The sequence below is a fragment of the Eubalaena glacialis genome, chromosome 8 (genome assembly GCF_028564815.1).
Source record: "Eubalaena glacialis isolate mEubGla1 chromosome 8, mEubGla1.1.hap2.+ XY, whole genome shotgun sequence".
Lineage (NCBI taxonomy): Eukaryota > Metazoa > Chordata > Mammalia > Artiodactyla > Balaenidae > Eubalaena > Eubalaena glacialis.
In genome coordinates, this window is record NC_083723.1 from 63,521,531 (window position 1) to 63,539,921 (window position 18,391).

General features: G+C 34.6%; 1 protein-coding gene across 2 annotated transcripts in view; it reads right to left on the reverse strand.

Annotated features, from left to right (window-relative positions):
• The window catches only part of PHF14 (PHD finger protein 14), a 202,882-nt gene that overhangs the window by 131,495 nt on the left and 52,996 nt on the right, over window positions 1–18,391 (reverse strand). For both annotated transcript variants that reach the window (XM_061197749.1, XM_061197750.1), the window contains exons 8-13: window positions 11,046–11,192; window positions 9,971–10,241; window positions 9,556–9,662; window positions 8,316–8,411; window positions 6,365–6,468; window positions 3,729–3,860 (exon numbers count right to left, since the gene is read on the reverse strand). In XM_061197749.1, the coding sequence (XP_061053732.1) occupies window positions 3,729–3,860; window positions 6,365–6,468; window positions 8,316–8,411; window positions 9,556–9,662; window positions 9,971–10,241; window positions 11,046–11,192 (857 nt within the window). The remainder of the gene's footprint in view (window positions 1–3,728; window positions 3,861–6,364; window positions 6,469–8,315; window positions 8,412–9,555; window positions 9,663–9,970; window positions 10,242–11,045; window positions 11,193–18,391) is intronic.

The window sequence follows — 18,391 nt, forward strand, 5'->3', positions numbered from 1 at the left end:
CCCATTATCATCCCAGGTCCTTTCCCTCTCAACAGACTACTTCTATTTCACTGAAAAGTCTATCTAACATGAACTCATTCAAGTTCCCTATTCTCCACCAATAATTACTTCTGTAGCTTTATCCATCTCTTCTTTCCTGTCACATATCTTAACTCAGTCCAGCATAGCGCTGTGAACTATTGTGGAATGGACCAAACAGAAAGCATCCAGATCTAGAACTAGTATCTTCAGGAAAGCAGTGCTGATATTGGAAGAAAGAGCTGGATAGCAGTTGCTTAGAATAGTCTATCGAGCAGAATATGGTATTTGAGAAGTAAAGCAACATACTGCATAGTAATTCTAGCTGGCAGCAAACATAAGGGGGATATAGCAGTAAGGGTGTTAACACAGGCTTGCAGAGCATAAAGACAGCAAAAGCAGAAACTGGTGACATCAGAAATGTATACCAGTGGGCTCTGTAGAAATTTAAGCCCCAAACTAGGGCTTAGTCATGAAATAAGGATCCAGTAACAGGACCTCTTTCCCTAAGTAAAAGACTGAAAACTAAGGTAGAGATTAAAGCAGAAATTAGGCAACGGTGTGACGGTAAATATGGGCAAAAGTCCTAATTTGTAGCTTTTGCCAATTTCTGTGGTAGGAATACTCCTACCTGTGGTCAATTTCAAGCTATCATGCACAGAATGGGGAAAAGATGTAGTAGCACACCATTACACAGCTTTTCTAACATATATATACAATAGCTTTAAATAAACTAAAAAGCATAGTTAATGGTAAAGTATGTAGGAGTTGAAGTTTTTTTTTAGTATTTATTATCTTTAATATAATTTCAAAAATAGACTGGAAATGTTAAAAAGCAAAAAGTAAAAACTGCCTCCCACATTTGAGAGCACTGAAGAAAAAAATATTCTCCAAAAATTACTCCAAAAGTAATACATCCAATTAATTGCTAAGCAAAGCTAAGTTGATTTTAGAGGCCAAAGGAAATTTGATCACTAGAAGCTACAAGATAGTGAAGACTTCACTTTGCTGCAATATTAGCTTCTACTTGTACTTTAAAACATTGCAACTAATGCATAGAACCCTAAGTAGTTTAAGTTCTCTGGGGGGAGCTTTCACTAAAACATCCCAGGGTATGCACTTTCATCTGATATTCTTCCAGAAACTCTTACACATTGGAAAACAAAGCTCTGCAAGCACAGTGGGATTAGACAAATTAATAACCTCATTTAAGAAGAGAAATGCATATCTCCACTTCCAAGATCATGACAAAGCTCCCTGGCCCTGGAGACTACCAAACTGGCTTTCAATTTAGAAACCCACATAGGATGTTTATTAACACTGCTGGCATTCTAATAAGTGACAGCAAGTTTCTCTTAAATTCTGGTTTCAAAAGCACACACGTATCAAAAGTAATACATTCCACTATATTTGAAAAACAGTTGATCAGTATGACTGGCTCCAGACAAACTGATAAAAGAACACTATGAAAAAGCAATCATGTGAAAATGGTGAAAGAATGTGAGCTTCCTAATAAAATGAACAGAGGGAGGTTTATGAAATAAAACAATGAGGTCAGAAAACTTGCTTTAATGTGTTTGAAGAATACACACCTTTTTGTATAGATTACCATTTAAAAATCTGGGGTCCAGTCTTTTCTAAAACTAGAATTTGTATAAAGTTTGTATAAAAAGAATAGTCAAGTTCATTCCAAAGCTTTCCATGGCCTATATTCCTCCTGTATGGAATCAATCTATTAGAATTTAAACATCTCTCTCTTCCTTGGACTAAAATTAAGAATAAAACTTATAAATATCATAAGCTTTTATCAAACATCTGTAGTGATTCAACATGCCTAAGTTAATGAAAAAAATAATTCAGAAACATATGTCAAATGTTTCTAGATTTGCAAAGAATGGCTGAACTTAAATATACAACTAGCACAAACGACAAGTACCAGAAGTAAAGCCTTCGGTGACACTAATTTAGAAATACTAAATTACAAATAAAAGCATGAATATGGAGGCAAATTCTTGATAAATTCATTCAATTTCAAAACAAAATTAAAGCATTTAAAAAAATATATAATAAAGCAAGAGAATTATAAACACACTAAACAGAATTCATGCTTTAAGAAACCATTGCTACGATACCAAAATAGCCTCAATTAACTTAAAATTCATTTATCAAAAAACTGCTACATCTTTATTCATATAATGCTATAATAAATATTTATGTCTGAAATGTTCTCACCACAAAAAAATGGTAACTATGTGAGGTGATGACTATGCTAATTAGCTTGATTGTGGTGATTATTTCATAATGTATACATATATATATCAAATCATTAAGTTGTAAACCTTAAAACTACACTTTTTTTTTTTAACATCTTTATTGGAGTATAATTGCTTTACAGTGGTGTGTTAGTTTCTGCTGTATAACAAAGTGAATCAGTTATACATATACATATGTTCCCATATCTCTTCCCTCTTGCGTCTCCCTCCCTCCCACCCTCTCTATCCCACCCCTCTAGGTGGTCACAAAGCACCGAACTGATCTCCCTGTGCTATGCGGCTGCTTCCCACTAGCTATCTATTTTACGTTTGGTAGTGTATATATGTCCATGCGACTCTCTCACTTTGTCACAGCTTATCCTTCCCCCTCCCCATATCCTCACGTCCATTCTCTAGTAGGTCTGTGTCTTTATTCCTGTCTTGCCCCTAGATTCTTCATGACCATTTTTTTTTTCCTCTTAGATTCCATATATATGTGTTAGCATACGGTATTTGTTTTTCTCTTTCTGACTTACTTCACTCTGTATCACAGACTCTAGGTCCATCCACCTCACTACAAATAACTCAATTTCGTTTCTTTTTATGGCTGAGTAATATTCCATTGTATATATGTGCCACATCTTCTGTATCCATTCATCTGTTCATGGACACTTAGGCTGCTTTCATGTCCTGGCTATTGTAAATAGAGCTGCAATGAACATTTTGGTACATGACTCTTTTTGAATTATGGTCTTCTCAGGGTATATGCCCAGTACTGGGATTGCTGGGTTGTATGGTAGTTCTATTTTTAGTTTTTTAAGGAACCTCCATACTGTTCTCCATAGTGGCTGTATCAATTTACATTCCCACCAACAGTGCAAGAAGGTTCCCTTTTCTCCACACCCTCTCCAGCATTTATTGTTTCTAGATTTTTTGATGATGGCCATTCTGACCGGTGTGAGATGATATCTCATTGTAGTTTTGATTTGCATTTCTCTAATGATTAATGATGTTGAGCATTCTTTGATGCGTTTGTTGGCAATCTGCGTATCTTCTTTGGAGAAATGTCTATTTAGGTCTTCTGCCCATTTTTGGATTGGGTTGTTTGTTTTTTGATATTGAGCTGCACGAGCTGCTTGTATATTTTGGAGATTAATCCTTTGTCAGTTGATTCATTTGCAAATGTTTTCTCCCATTCTGAGGGTTGTCTTTTCATCTTGTTTATGGTTTCCTTCGCTGTGCAAAAGCTTTTAAGTTTCATTAGGTCCCACTTGTTTATTTTTAAAACTACACAATTTTTAACTGTCAATTATATCTCAATAAAATTGGAAAAAATTATAAAAATATCAATTAAAAACTTACTGAAAACTTTATATGAAGCAATATGATATGACACTTACACTGTTGAAAGTAAGAGCAAAGCAGTTCTAACATCTAAATCCTCTCCATTTTACTTACCAATAACTGTTTTTTGTCTTTCTTGGCATCCTTGTAAGAGGAGGGTCCAGACATCCAAGATGGTAATGGAGTTTACAGGTATCACACAATAAAAGAAGATGCTGATCATGGTTCTTCTTACAAATTCCACAACTTTGAATAAAGGCAGCAAATAAAGGATTAGAATAATAATCATCATAGTGAACAGTTAACTTATAGGATATTTTTAAAATTTTGAAATTTCACCATATTAACTTTTCTTTTATTGAAATCAAATATTTTTTCATAACATGTCTTTTTATAATGTCAATAACTATTAGTTCTATATACTTTTGAGAATGTAGAAAAATAGCCTGGATCTAGTATAAATTTAAATATTGCTGGTGTCATACTTTTCAGAGAAGGGCATATGTTAGATATTTATGTTAACGTTGTCTTTATCTTAATTTTAATTATCACTTTAAAACCCATTTAACATTAGACCAATTTTTTTCTAGAAACAAAATATTAAACAAAAAAATCTTTCAATTTTCTACCTCTCTAAAACTACAAAAGAAGTTACTTTACAAACAAAATTCAGTTTATTTTCTACCATTAATTATACATCTTTCAAAGAACCTTCAACATGTAAATAAGCTACATATATAAGTCTCTTTACAAAATCAGACTTTGAGTCTTAAAAATATACCAATTGATTATTTATTATAAAGAATGGGAAGTTTTACTATTGTTGTTACTGTTATGTTACATTATGTTACGTTATTTATTTACTATATGGACCATTTTTAAAGTCTTTATTGAATTTGTTACAATATTGCTTCCAGGTTTTTTTGGTTTTTTTTTTTATGTTTTGGTTTTTTGGCCACGAGATATGTGGGATCTTAGCTCCCCGACAAGGGATCAAACCCGCACCCCCTATGTTGGAAGGCAAAGTCTTAACCACTGGACCACCAGGAAAGTCCCTGTTACTGTTATTTTAGATTTTTGTTTGTTCTTAAGAAATCCAACTTTTCTTGTGCAAAAGGACAAGTTAACTACTCCTGAGAGCACAAACACCATGACCTAAAAATCTAGGGTATATTTATATTAAGAATGTGAAGGTTGAGGAAAATGTTGTTGAGAACCTAAAAGAACCATATATATACAGAAACAGCAATGAGGTTTGAATTTTTAAATAATCCTAGAAAAAAAGATCACATACACACATATACAACAATGACAACAACGACCAGTACTAGGTCTCAAAGTGGCTCAGAGTAAAAATGGAAAATTACTTAAAGTATATTCTGAAATAAAAATGAACTGTAGTGATAAAAAGTCAGGGGCATAAATGATATGCCTGATGGTTCCAAATGAACCAATTTTATTTGGAAAAGCTAGACTGAGAATGTGCTAGTCTTCATAAAGTACACTAAAACACTGGTGGGCTTCCACAGTTCAAGGAAGTTATCTGCTATTACCTATGGAGAGAGCCTCCAACCAAGAAGAGAAAGTAATTATAGAGATTGGTATTGTTGTTATTGCTGCTATTTCTGAGAAAGGAAGAGGTTGTGGAGAGAATATTTATAAATTTACATAAGCATATATACTTGTGTATGTGAATAGATTTGTGTATGTATACACAAACACAAACATATACTAGCATCTTCTAGACTTTTCTCAATTAATATCATCAGTTACATGGAAAAAATAGTGAGATCCAAACCTACTGAAGTATGGAAAGAAGTCTTAATAACTATGTAAAATTGCTATAATGGTGAATACTGTAAAATACTGAGCCAAGAATAAAAATATTTGGGAGAATGAAATTATTACAACTGAGCCAAGAGAGAAAAAAATGTAGACAGATTCAAATCTAAAACTTATCTTCATTATCCACCACTGTGCAAAGGCAGTAGTTCAAGCTATATTATAATACTCATCACTACCTAAAAACACATGTAAACCTCTAAAACTCATTCAAGTAAAATAAAATATAAATGCCCATTTATCTAACATATCATTTTAACTATTTAAGAAAATAATCATCTACATTACTTAAAGTCACTTTCCAATTCCCCAAAGAGGACAGTTCATTTCCATGGAGCATATGCACACATAGCCCCAGGTACTTAAAGGATACAAAAAGTGATTTAGCTTGTCATTAAAAGAGGACCAAAATCTCTTCTATCATCATTCAATCTGGAAAGCATCTTTGATGGTTTTAATAAAATGAACTTCAAATGCATTTAACTTAAATTCTGATATAAACATAATTTATTCGCAAATATCTGAAGCATCTTGTTACTAAAAAGTATTAGTTTAAAAATACACAAGGGCTTCCCTGGTGGCGCAGTGGTTAAGAACCCGCCTGCCAATGCAGGGGACATGGGTTCAAGCCCTGGTCAGGGAGGACCCCACATGCCGCGGAGCAGCTAGGCCCGTGTACCACAACTACTGAGCCTGCGCTCTAGAGCCTGCAAGCCACAATTACTGAGCCCGTGTGCCACAACTACTGAAGCCTGCACACCTAGAGCCCATGCTCCTCAACAAGAGAGGCCACCGCAATGAGAGGCCCACGAGCAGAAGCCAAGACCCAATATAGCCAAAAATAAATAATATTTTTAAAAATTAAAAAAAAATACACAATATTAATCTATCATAATTTCATTACTTGCCTATAAAGTACTGCAGGAAGAGTAGATGTCTTTTGTGTGCCTCCTTCTTTTTTACTTGGTTTTCTCTCCTTGGGTGCTCGCAAAATTGCCGGTATGTTCAACTTCTATTGATTTGAACAAATGCAGTTTATTTTGTTTTAAAGAAAAAATATAAAGCAACTTTCCTCTATGCACCGCTCAAGTCAACTAATATGCTAGGATTGTGAGGGGGAAATCTTTTACAAGCTTTTATATTGGCAAAAAGGACTAAAATGAGTTTTTGTCTCAGTCACTGCCGCTAGAAGCCTATAATAACATACTTTCATCGATTTTCAGTGGACCACTAAAACATTATGAAAATTAAACTTCTACTTTAGCTTTAAAAATGAAAGACAAGGACAAGAATTTAAGAACTTAAAAAAAAAAAAGTACACTTGACAAAAAGAATATTGAAGCCGTTTATTTTCCTCAACATCCCAGCTACACTGGTGCTCCAAAGGTTAATTAGAAAAATTATCTTATCGGACCAAACTCTCCACAAAGCGAAGCAGATTCTCTTTGGATTTCTACTAATCAGTAGTATGCTGGCTTCCCAGACAGCAACCATCTATCAAAGTCATTTCTCAGTGGCCCGGTGGGCTGGCATCTGTTTAACCAACTGGAAAAAAGTGTCCTGCAAGTGGTACAAATGAATTCTACTTCTGCTGTGTATTTTACATTTGCACAAGAAAATGCATGCGCTTCTGTTACAAGTGATTTAATAAATAAAAATGCTCTTTTATAGTAGATAATGTTTTATACTAAATAGGAAATTCTTATGAGACAAACTTGCAAACCAAGCCAGAAGATAATGCTAGCTTGCCAAATAAACTAATAATAGGCTTGCATTCAATATTAACTTTTCTAAATATAAAATATAAAACACCATAATCTTCCAAGAATTCATCAACAACCTATCAATAGAAACAAAGGTCAATTCCCCATATGCGACTATTCATTCTCACCTTTTATATTATGTTATTCATAATAATATAAGCCACATACACCTTGTTCACAAAAGCAGCATCTTCAAAGCCAGCATGGCACAATACATATCAGTATGCATTACCTTCTAAAATAATATGTCTACACAAATTGTTTAATGAATTTGACTCTTTGTAAACCTTTAAAACAAGTACAATGAAAAATATCTGTTCTTTGAAAACCTTCCTTCACAAACAAAACTATTTTCATAGGGAAAGGATCACAGTGAGTCTCCATCATCCTTAAAAAATAACTGAAATTATTCAAATGAATTCTTAATTTAAGAATTATATACACAGTACCAAAAAAAAAGCATTCAAAGAAATCCATTTGGCAATGATTCTTCTTTTCAATACCAAGAACTATAAAAGGCTAAACATATTCAAGGATAAAGTTTATTTTTTTCATAACTACAATAATAGCTACTGAAGGAGAAAAACTACACTTTAACATTAAAGTTTCAAAAACCATTTCTTACGCAGTTCAAAAGCAAATCAACATGAAAATAAATCTCTCCAGTTTTCCGTTTAAATTTTACACACACCCCGGTCCAAAAAAAAAAAGAACTAATTATAGCACAAGAACAGGACAGAAGAAATGTGGCAAGGAATCTAAAACCCCTACATTAGAGGCGAAAGAATATGGTAGAAGTAACTCATGCTTCAAATCTTAGCTTCATCACAAACGACAGGTCCATCAGTTAGAGCAAATGAAAAAATCTGCAAACAAGATAGCTGTTAAAACAACCAAATTAAGCTACAAGTTCTCAGTAGGCAGCTTCCAAAGCTCTAGATGTACTTCAGGCAGGAATTATTATCCCAGAGGATTAGTTGGCCCTGATTAAACGGAATTCTTTAGTTAGTGAAGCGACAGTTGTATTAGAGTTCTGATCTTTGAAATCATATAGAGAGCAAGAAGAGAAAGAGATAGCAATTGGAAAGAAACTAACCTGCCCTGTGATTCTGCCTAGTAAGGCCCATATTCCTTGTCCTTCACTTCGAAGTTTTCCATTCAGGTTTTGTAGTTCTTCTAAAGATTCACACAGCTACAATGTAAATAATTCAAATTAGTAAACCATTAAAATACACAGTAAAATATGTGAAAATGTAAATAATTTATTAATAAATGTCCCAAAATATCTATATTTATAGTCCATATATTTTTAACACATTCAAGTACAATACACTGAAAAACGAGGGTCTCCAATTATTTAAGCAGCACCAACAAAATGTAAGCATTTTGTTTTATGTCACCATTTTTACTAATGATAATAATGAGGCCTACATTTATATATTCTATTATAGTTTACTATATAATTTCAGAAACATTCTGCTAGTTAATCCTTATGAGTCTATCAAGACGCACTCCCACCATTTTCCCAATGAGAAAACTAAGGATCACCAGGTTTTTGTGACTTAGCCAAAATCATAAGACTAGCAAGAATCCTTAGGTCTTTTGAATTGAACCCCAGTACTCTTTTCAATACAGTGTGGCTGATTATTGGAAATTTACTTCCTACAAATTTTTTTATCACTTAAAATATTATTTATCAATAAGTCAATCCTAGTTTTATATGCTCGTGTTACTTATTACCTAACATTTAGTCACAACTTGCTTTTATATATTTCTTTTTGATCTTCCTCATCTTTAGAATGAAGGGGTAGAAGGGAAATTTAAATTAGGAGTTTCTTTTTTTTTTAATCAAAAGTAACAAACAATTCAAGAAAAAAACAGTAATTTCAAAATAAGTTTTAAAGTTTTCTACAACTTAGAAAGAGAAGTTCCACAATACAGTGGTTAGGAATAAGGAATGGAGTCAGACTGCTGGGCCTCAAACTCCAACTCTATGACTTGACTACCTATGTGAACCTGGGCAAATTACTTCCCCTGTTTAGGACTCAGTTTACTCTGAAAATGGGAGCAGTAATCCTAAGCCATATTATAAAGCTGAAATGAGAATTAAATGAGTTAATACAAGTAAAAGTGCTCAAAATTGTGCCTGGCACATAGAAAGTACTCAGTAAGTGTTAGTGACGGTAATGAAAATAATGAGGGGTCGGAATTGTAGGCAAGTTGTAAAAACTCCAGAGGAATTTCAAAATAAAACATAAATAAAAATGTTATAAAATACAAAAGAAATCATCAATAAGATGTAATATATTACGTTGTTTGTTTTATAGCCAACTTACCTTATTATATTCCACATGAAGCTTTTCTTGTTCATTCTCTAATTTATCCTTTATATTCTTTTGTTCAGCCATATTTTCTTGAATTTGAATCATGCGCATATTTCTCTCTATTTAAATTAAATATCCAATTTTACTTTAGTAGAAAATAAAAGCTGATATACAAAATACACAAAGGAAGAAGCTAGCCATAGGGATGATCGCATGGATAAATCTACATTATTCAAAACACTTGTAACTCTATTCACAAATTAACTTAGCATTTTACAACAACCCACAACTTATTAGGAAAATAAACATGCGTTTACTTGATATATGTAACATTGCTAGTAAATTTCTAAAAATTGACAGCATATCAAAATCTCCATCGGCAAATTGTCATCAATGAAAACGTGCATGCATCAGTGTCTATACTGACCAAAATAATAATTCACAAAATCAGCAGTGAGAGCAGGTTGCTTATGTTTTCTCCTTCCATCCACACTAGAACTAGTATCTGAATTGTCCACTGGGAAGATATCTGTACTGATCCCCATTAGTTCTGCTTTCCGCATAAGTTTACGAATGGCCGAAGCACTGCTAGTGAGTGGTCTGGGCAATTTTTCCCTTGGAACCCAGGCCTGGGGTCTGGTGGATCGAGCTAGTTCTGCTTTGGCACGATATTGCTGAAGCCGGGCATTGATCCTTGCCTATAAAAGAAATGTATACAAATTTTAAAAGATATTAAAATGGAACATACTCCTTATGATTTTTACTTCCACATTTAGAAAAAGTAAAGATAACCAGAATTTCACATATCAAGGCAAATTATATCTATCCACAGTCCTTAAGGTATACTGTATAATTCTTGGGTTATAATAAACCAGGTCTACCCCTAGTAACAACTGTCCTAGTCTATGATCAGAATTGTCAAAAACTAATATGATTAAGCTGAAGTTTCTCTTCTCAACTAGCCTTGCACTAGTCTCCATAAATGTACTTAATTTACATAAAAATACATTTTATATGATGGGCAAACTAATCAAATTCTTTGCATAAAAGAACATTAGAACAGACTGAAAAAAGATGTGGTCAACATATTGCACTGATAGAATAATTTCCTCTAAGCCACATTCTTTAATGTACTGGAAGCATGTTTTACAAATGACTGCTTTGTTGACTAGGTGACAAGTAATATATTCAACCACAAACTATACTCACCATTTACCTTAATGACAATCCACTTCCTAGGTAACTAACCAGATTTCACAATTATACTTCACATGTCATTGGCAAACACACATGAGATCTGAAATTTATAACCTTGATTTTTTTTTTTTTTTTTTTGGCCATGCTGCGTGGCTTGTGGGATCTTAGTTCCCTGACCAGGGATCAAACCCGGGCCCTTAGCGGTGAGCGCGTGGAGTTCTAACCACTGGACCGCCAGGGAATTCCCTGAAATCTATAACCTTGAAAGAAAAAAACATGAGTTTTGGCATGAATCCCATCCATACCTGTGCTTCTGGTGATAGCTGCTTCTCTCTCTCTTGTAAAGACATTTTACAATAGGATTGTAGAGCCAAGTAGTTTTTTCTCTTCCACTTTCTGTCTAACCTATCTGCATGTTGCTTACAATAAGCAAAAAATGGATCTGCTATATCCTATATCAAAAAACAGGGGAGAAAAAGTAAACATTTTTACTTCAAAGGGTCATAAAAAAACGACGATAATAGATAATATTTCCATTTTGAAGAATATCCTACAGTGTTGGTTATTCCTAAAATAAATTACAAAAGTAATTTTTATACATAATGATAAAAATTGTTGCTTTAGAAACTTAATCCTATATATCAAGTTCAAATTAGCAATTTTTTTCTTTAAAGGGCCTTGTGGATTTAAAAATACTGAAATCAAATCTTAGGTATTACCATTTAGTTATATTTGTTACCTAAACAAATAATCACTGTTTAAAACAAATAAGATTTCAATAATCTTAGGTAGAAACCATCATTAAATATTAAAGTTATGCATACATAGATTAATATTATAAAACAACAGTATATCTAGAAAATACAGGACTAGCCAACACAGATAAGTAGGGCACTTCTAATTGACTAGAAATGCACATGCAGATTCTACCTGGGACAAAAATGGATTAAGAAGGCCAGGCCTTGTCAATAAAACACTTTAGATATTCCCTTTAACTCTTCATGAAACCCTAAAACCTCAGATGGAAACACAGCTCTCTCACAGTCATATTTCATGGTGCTACCTTAATGGCTACATTTTTTATTCATCAATAGTAGGGTACCAAAAATAAAAGAAATCTTCTATCAAAAATAGAAATAAATTGTAAATATGTAGCCAGAAAAAGTAATGTGCAATGTGATTGCCAGCAAAGTAACAGGCAGTTCATTCTTTAGGTCTGTCTCAAAGAGAAAAATAAAGATAAGTTATCCATATAGGTTTTTATCTAAGTTATGTTAAAGGGTCTCTTAGTAAGGTGGGGTTTTACAGCCCAAAGACAAATGATGACACTAAGAAAAGAAGAAACAAATGAGAAAGTACAAAAAGAGAAATCATCGTAATAATAAAACTAAAGTGTCCTTGACATTAAAAAAAAAAGCATATGATCCAATTCTGTAGTGTGATATCCAAAGATGTCACAATATAGCACTGTGAACACTGTGATCACAGAATTTGGAAATATAAAAACCTGGAGATAAATCCTGGCTCCACCATTTACTGATTTTTGTGGCTTCAAACAAGTTGCTAAACATCTCTGGGTCTCTGTTAACTCACTAGTAAAACAGATTTAATAACAACTACTTCATATAGGTACACAATACAAAAACATGGGCAGGAGACTGCATTAAAATGCACGCACACACACACAGTTGCTTTCTCACAACATACTCTACATCCTGGTCACAGAATAGGCTAATGGAAATAAAGAACACATTGAACCGTAGTCAAAATGATCTGGAGAACTATTTTACTGTTTTAAAGTAGTAGGTAAGGTTGAAATTGACTTATCAGAGATAGGATTCATGCTTGCATAGATGAGTTAAGCATTAGGACCTAGACTCTGACTCGCTAAAAAGACCAGTCATCTCTGGTCAAAAAGATATCTGAAAGGGACTAGGTAGCCCAAGTAATTTTTTTTTTGTTTTCATTATTTGGGATTGGGGGACAATAAACCCTAAGTCTAAGGCTAGAATGACCAAAGGATTAACCTTGCTTAGACAGTGGAACAGATATACCAAGCAAATATTAACTGTGACAGAAACCAGTCTTCTAATATCTATCCTCCCCTTCTTCTCCTTAGTACTAGAATCTTCTGAGTATCTACTGGGTACTTGACGACCTTGCTAGAAAATCTCTGCTCCAGACTCTCAGCATCTGGATATGGCCACGTGATAAGTTCCAGCCAATGAGGTTTGTGAAATTTCCTAACCATACCCTTGAAAGGAAACTGCCTACTCTTAACCTTTTCTTCCTTCCTTCCAATGGGGTGGAACCCAGTCAAGGTGTGATAAACTATCTCTGACCATGTAAGAAAGTGCAACAGACTAAGAGAAGATGAAGCAACAAGTAAGAAGGCACCTGGTCCCTGGAACCAAACTCCCCCAATATCACATCAGTCTGGAATGTAGAAAGAATTCAACTTCTTTTTTGTTTAAGTCACTGGCTATTTGGTTTTGTTAAACCATTCAAAATAGTGTCCCAATTAATGTATTGGTTGACTTGGAATATCCCTTCAACTTGCCTAGAGAAACTTTCAAGATCCTACTCCCAATGGAAAATAGAAAGGGAGAAACATTTTTCTGAATATCTACCACATACCAGGCACAGGTGCCCTTTTTCATACTATCTCATTTATGCTTTAACACTACCACATGAGGTGGGTTCTATTATTTTTATATCAATTTTATGGATAGAAAACTGAAAACAAGAGAGGTTAAGTTGCTGACCCAAGATCCATTGCTAGTAAGTTAAGATCTGTCTTTTTAAACTACTACCTGTCATCAGATTTACTTAAGGACGTTTCCAAACATAAATGACAAAAGCCCAACTCTGGAGATTGTGATTCAGTAGGTCTAAGGCAAAGAGTTTTAAACGTGAATGCCTTGAGAAAAAGTACCAGTAAATGTAAATGTGCAAAGGGGCCTAAAAGACGCTGGAAAATTATAAGACAAAAGTAATGATGGGGGTGAGGGGGTGGGCGGATGTGGGGTAAATGGTGGGGACTAGGAGCAATGTGACAAACTGGAATGCCCCTCAACTCAAGGTTGTCTTTTTATAGCACTATTCTTATCAAAAAAATGTATCTACAGGTCTAATTTAGGCTGTGGACCTCTGGATTGCATGATTTGTTCTAGAATCTTAAAAAAAAATTTTTTTTTTTAAACAAAGCTCCCTGAGTAATACTGATACAGCAGATCAAAGGAATATAAACTGAAAGAAACTACTGGGAGTCTTGTACACTGAGAACCAACTGGCACTTGTAAAAACAATGTATTTTTAAGAAAGTAGGGATGCTTTATTGGTACCTTAATAAAACTGAAGTGTTTACTGAAGTCCTATAATGAGTTAGGATCTCATATTTACCTTCTCAATTACAACACCATCAATGTTCTTATCCACCCCACCTCAGCCATTTAATTCCCATGACTGGACCTAGATTCTGTACTCTTTCCATAATTCAATGTCTAAAATATCATTCTCTGAGCATCATCTTTTATCTTTCCTGATCACTCCCTCTAAGACTCAAACAAGTTTTTAACACCTTTCAGGTCTCCAGTGTACAGACTTTCTGTCTTCTGACTGTCCAAGAGCCCATGAACATGATTGCCCTCTTTACCTGATTATTTCATGGTCCATCAGTTAATTACTTCTTTGCATGGCGCATCGATTCGCTTGTTCCTCTCTTCCTCAACTAGCTTCGCTTGACAAAACCTACGGCACAGGTAAATCCAACTCTTCCCCTATTTTGTACCTGTACCTGAGCAGCTGAACGCATTCTCAAATTAATTTGTATTCCATTTTTGTAGATAATTATTGAATAGCTTTATCTCTCTCTCAAACCTTCAATATCTCCTCCCTATTCCTAACTTGCAAATGATGACCTTGTTTGTTTATTTCACTGGAGAGGGTTTCGAAGAGAGGAGAAAAGCAACAAAACAAAAACTTCTACAACCTCCAATCACCACATACCTCAACCTATCTGCATATCTACACATATCCTCTGACTAATCTCCTGTTAATATGGATAAATTGCCCAATGTTCCTCTCTAAGTTTAACCTTCAGTTGCAATTATATCCCACCCCGTCTTCCCTCCAGCAATTCTATCTCTCTTACACATTTTTTCTCTCCACTGGCATGCTAAACATACTGTAATATCCTTTAAAAATACTTAAAAGACCTTCCTTGGGCTCCCATTTGTTGTTCCACTTCTAAGTTCCTCTTAAAAGGAAAAATCTAAAGGCCTGTCCATATTAGCTATCTTCAATTCTATTCCATTCCTAAGTTTTCACTGACTACTCCCAACCACTCCAATAGCTCCTGTCAAGTGCAAAATGACCTTCATTTTGCCAATTCCAATGGTCATTTTTCAATCTTAATCTTACTCCTTTGACACAATTTGCTCACTCCCTCTTTGAAACACTTCTTTGAAATACCTCTCTTAGTTCTTTTTTTACCTCACTGATCACTCCTCCTCAGTCTCCTTGGTAGAGTCCTCCTTATTTTCCCAAATTTGAATGCTGTTGAATGCTGATGTAGCCCTATGACAGTCATCAGACCTCTTCCCATCTCCTTCTACTCTTATAACCTAGATAATTTCATCTAGTCATCTCACCATAAACATTATCTATACCCTGACAGCTCCCAAATTTATATCTTTAGCCTTGACTGCTTCCCTAAACTTCAGACTCTGATAGCCAACAACCTACCTGATATCTCCACTTACATGTCTAATAGGCATTTTGAACTCAACATGTCCAAAACTGTCCTCAGTTTCCTTTTCTCCTGCAACAGATCTGCTCTTCCTTCAGTCTTCTCCACCTCAGTAAACCACAACTCCATTCTACTAGAAGCTCAGGCCAAAAAGAAGTCACCCTTTTTACCCTCTCTTTCTGTTACATTCCACAATCCTTCAGCAAATACCTAGAAAATTTGTCATTTCTCATTACCTCCATCCTAAAACCTGTTACAGTAAAAGTTCTAACTGGCCTCCCTGCTTTCACCCTTGCCTCCCTACAGCCTGTACTCAATACAGTTATCAGGGCAGTCCTTTTAAACATCAGTTGGTTCATATATACTCTATGTAACTCTTATGGCCTTCCATCTCACTCGGAGTATAAATCCAAAGTCATTCCCATATTTTTCCAGGCCCTACATGAAGTAGCTCCCTGCTACCTCTATGACCTCCTCCTCTCCTCTTACCAAACCCCAGCCCCTAACTCTGTACCAGCCACACCAGTCTTCTTCTTGGTCCTCAAACCAAGCATGTTCCTACCTCAGAGCCTCTGTATTTCTGTTCTCCCTGCCTGTAATGCTCTCCTCTCAAATAAACATATGCTCCCTACAATTTTCCTTACATATTTCCATAAAATGTCACCTTATTAGAGAGCCCTTCTCTGATCTCCCCATATAAAACAGCATTGCCCTACCTCCCTTACTCCCTAAATACTTTATCCCGCTTTATATTTCTCCACAATACTTATCGCAATATTTTTTTTGCTAACTTTTTCACTCTCTGTCAGAGGAGAGCCCACCTGCCACTAAAATGTAAGCTACCTTAAGAGCACAGTTTGTTTTGTTCACTGTTATCTCTACAGGGTCTATAGCAGCAGTCCCCAACTTTTTGGCACCAGGGTCCGGTTTCGTGGAAGACAATTTTTCCACAGACCAGGGGTGGGGTGGGGTGGGGTGGGGTGAGGGGTGTGATGGTTCAGGCGGTAACACAAGCGATGGGGAGCAGCAGATGAAGCTTCACTCGCTCGCTGTTCACCTCCTGCTGCGCGGCCCAGTTCCTAACAGGCCACGGACCAGTACTGGTCCGTGGCCTGGGGGTTGGGGACCCCTGGTCCATAGCTATGCCTAATACACAGTAGATCAATATATCTGTTGAATAAATATACTGAATGAATGACAGTAAAAACATTAATTTGTAATCCTGAGATAGTTCAAAGGTAAGAGACAGATAGGTCAAGAAAGGTCCAGCTGAAGTTTCTGATTCTTCCAGGGAACCTTCTTTCTGTATTTACACCACTTCTTGTCCATACTAGGCACCTGTGACATCTTTTATTGCCATCTTGTAAGACTGTTGAACATTTTATTGTGTTTACTATCTATCCCCACCTAGGTTGATACTGTGACTTAAAGCTATTTTTATGCTCCCTGACAAACTAGAGTTTGTCATACCTAGAGTTTAGTGTCTTGCACATATGCACATGCCCTCAATCATGACTGACTGATTTCACAGAGTACTATGAAGCTTTGTTTGAATATAAGTCTCACTGTTTGCTAAACAAAGTTTAGGTCACCCCTTAACACAACTGAGTTTCAGAACGTGAATTCAGTAAGGACTTACTCCTTACAGTCATGTTCCACAAATACTTGCTGAGTTATAATTCTGTCAGCCCTCAGCCGCAGTGCCTCTGCAGACATTATATGATTAACTTGTTTAACATACAGCTGTAATTTATTTTTTAAAGAGTCTTGTACTCAAATCTGAAACTCCCAGATGATGAAGACAAAAGAATAAAAACAATAAATCTGAGCAAGATTTCTTAATTTCTTATTCTAGTGCTTGAAATTTCTAAGACTTTTTACAGATGAAAATTTTAAATGCAAATTCAATGCCCAAATGCCTAGTGTCTAGATACCAAGAGAAAAATTAATTTGACAATGTACATATTTTGTCCTTTATATACTTCTGAACCATAAACAAAACTATGTCTATAGCTGTTTAGTATTTCTTCCTATAAAAACTGAAAGTAACCAACTTAGCTTTATTGATATCTTGTATTTGGGTCCTATTTAAGAATCTGTATTCAACTTGATCTCATTTTTGAAGGTATATTTTTCCCATTTGGCATTTATCACTTTTTCATTTTCCACTTTCATGACTTAAGTATTTTATCAATTCTTAAAACACTCACACACATTGTATGCAAAATATGGCTGTCTAAAACCAAGGTGAACTAAATTTACATTAAGTCTTTTTATGTATTTAAATTATATTTATTTAAAAATATATAGCAGTTTCTTTATCCATCATTAAAATATTATCTTTACCTTTTATATAACAAATTAATACTAATCTAGTTAACAGAAAAATAAGGCTTTGTACAGGAAAGCAAAATTATCCTTTGGCATCAGATTCCACAAAAGCATTAAAAGGTATTAACTATTTATGTTAAGCTGGTTAAAATCTGACATATTTCTTTCTAGCACGAAAATATATAAAATTTAATGATTATATAACACTTTAAAGTATCCAATTCTACTCTTCATTTTTTAACCATATCTGTTAAAACACAGAGAGTAAACCTATGTTAATTTATTCTGCAGCTAAAGCTCAACTTATCCAATATCAGTTTATCTAGGAAAGTCCTAATACTCTACTCTCCACATATTTAAGAATTACCCATCTGCATTTATTATTATATTTTATATTTCCTTACACTTAGTTGGATCATTCCAAATTCACTATTTTCAACTGTGGTTTATAATACAGATAAAAATATGGTCTACGGTAAATATTCAATTTAGACACTGATACAAGACTCATAAAGTTAATTCAAAAATAATGATATAAACTCTTTATTAAAAACAAGACTGGTGTGTTTT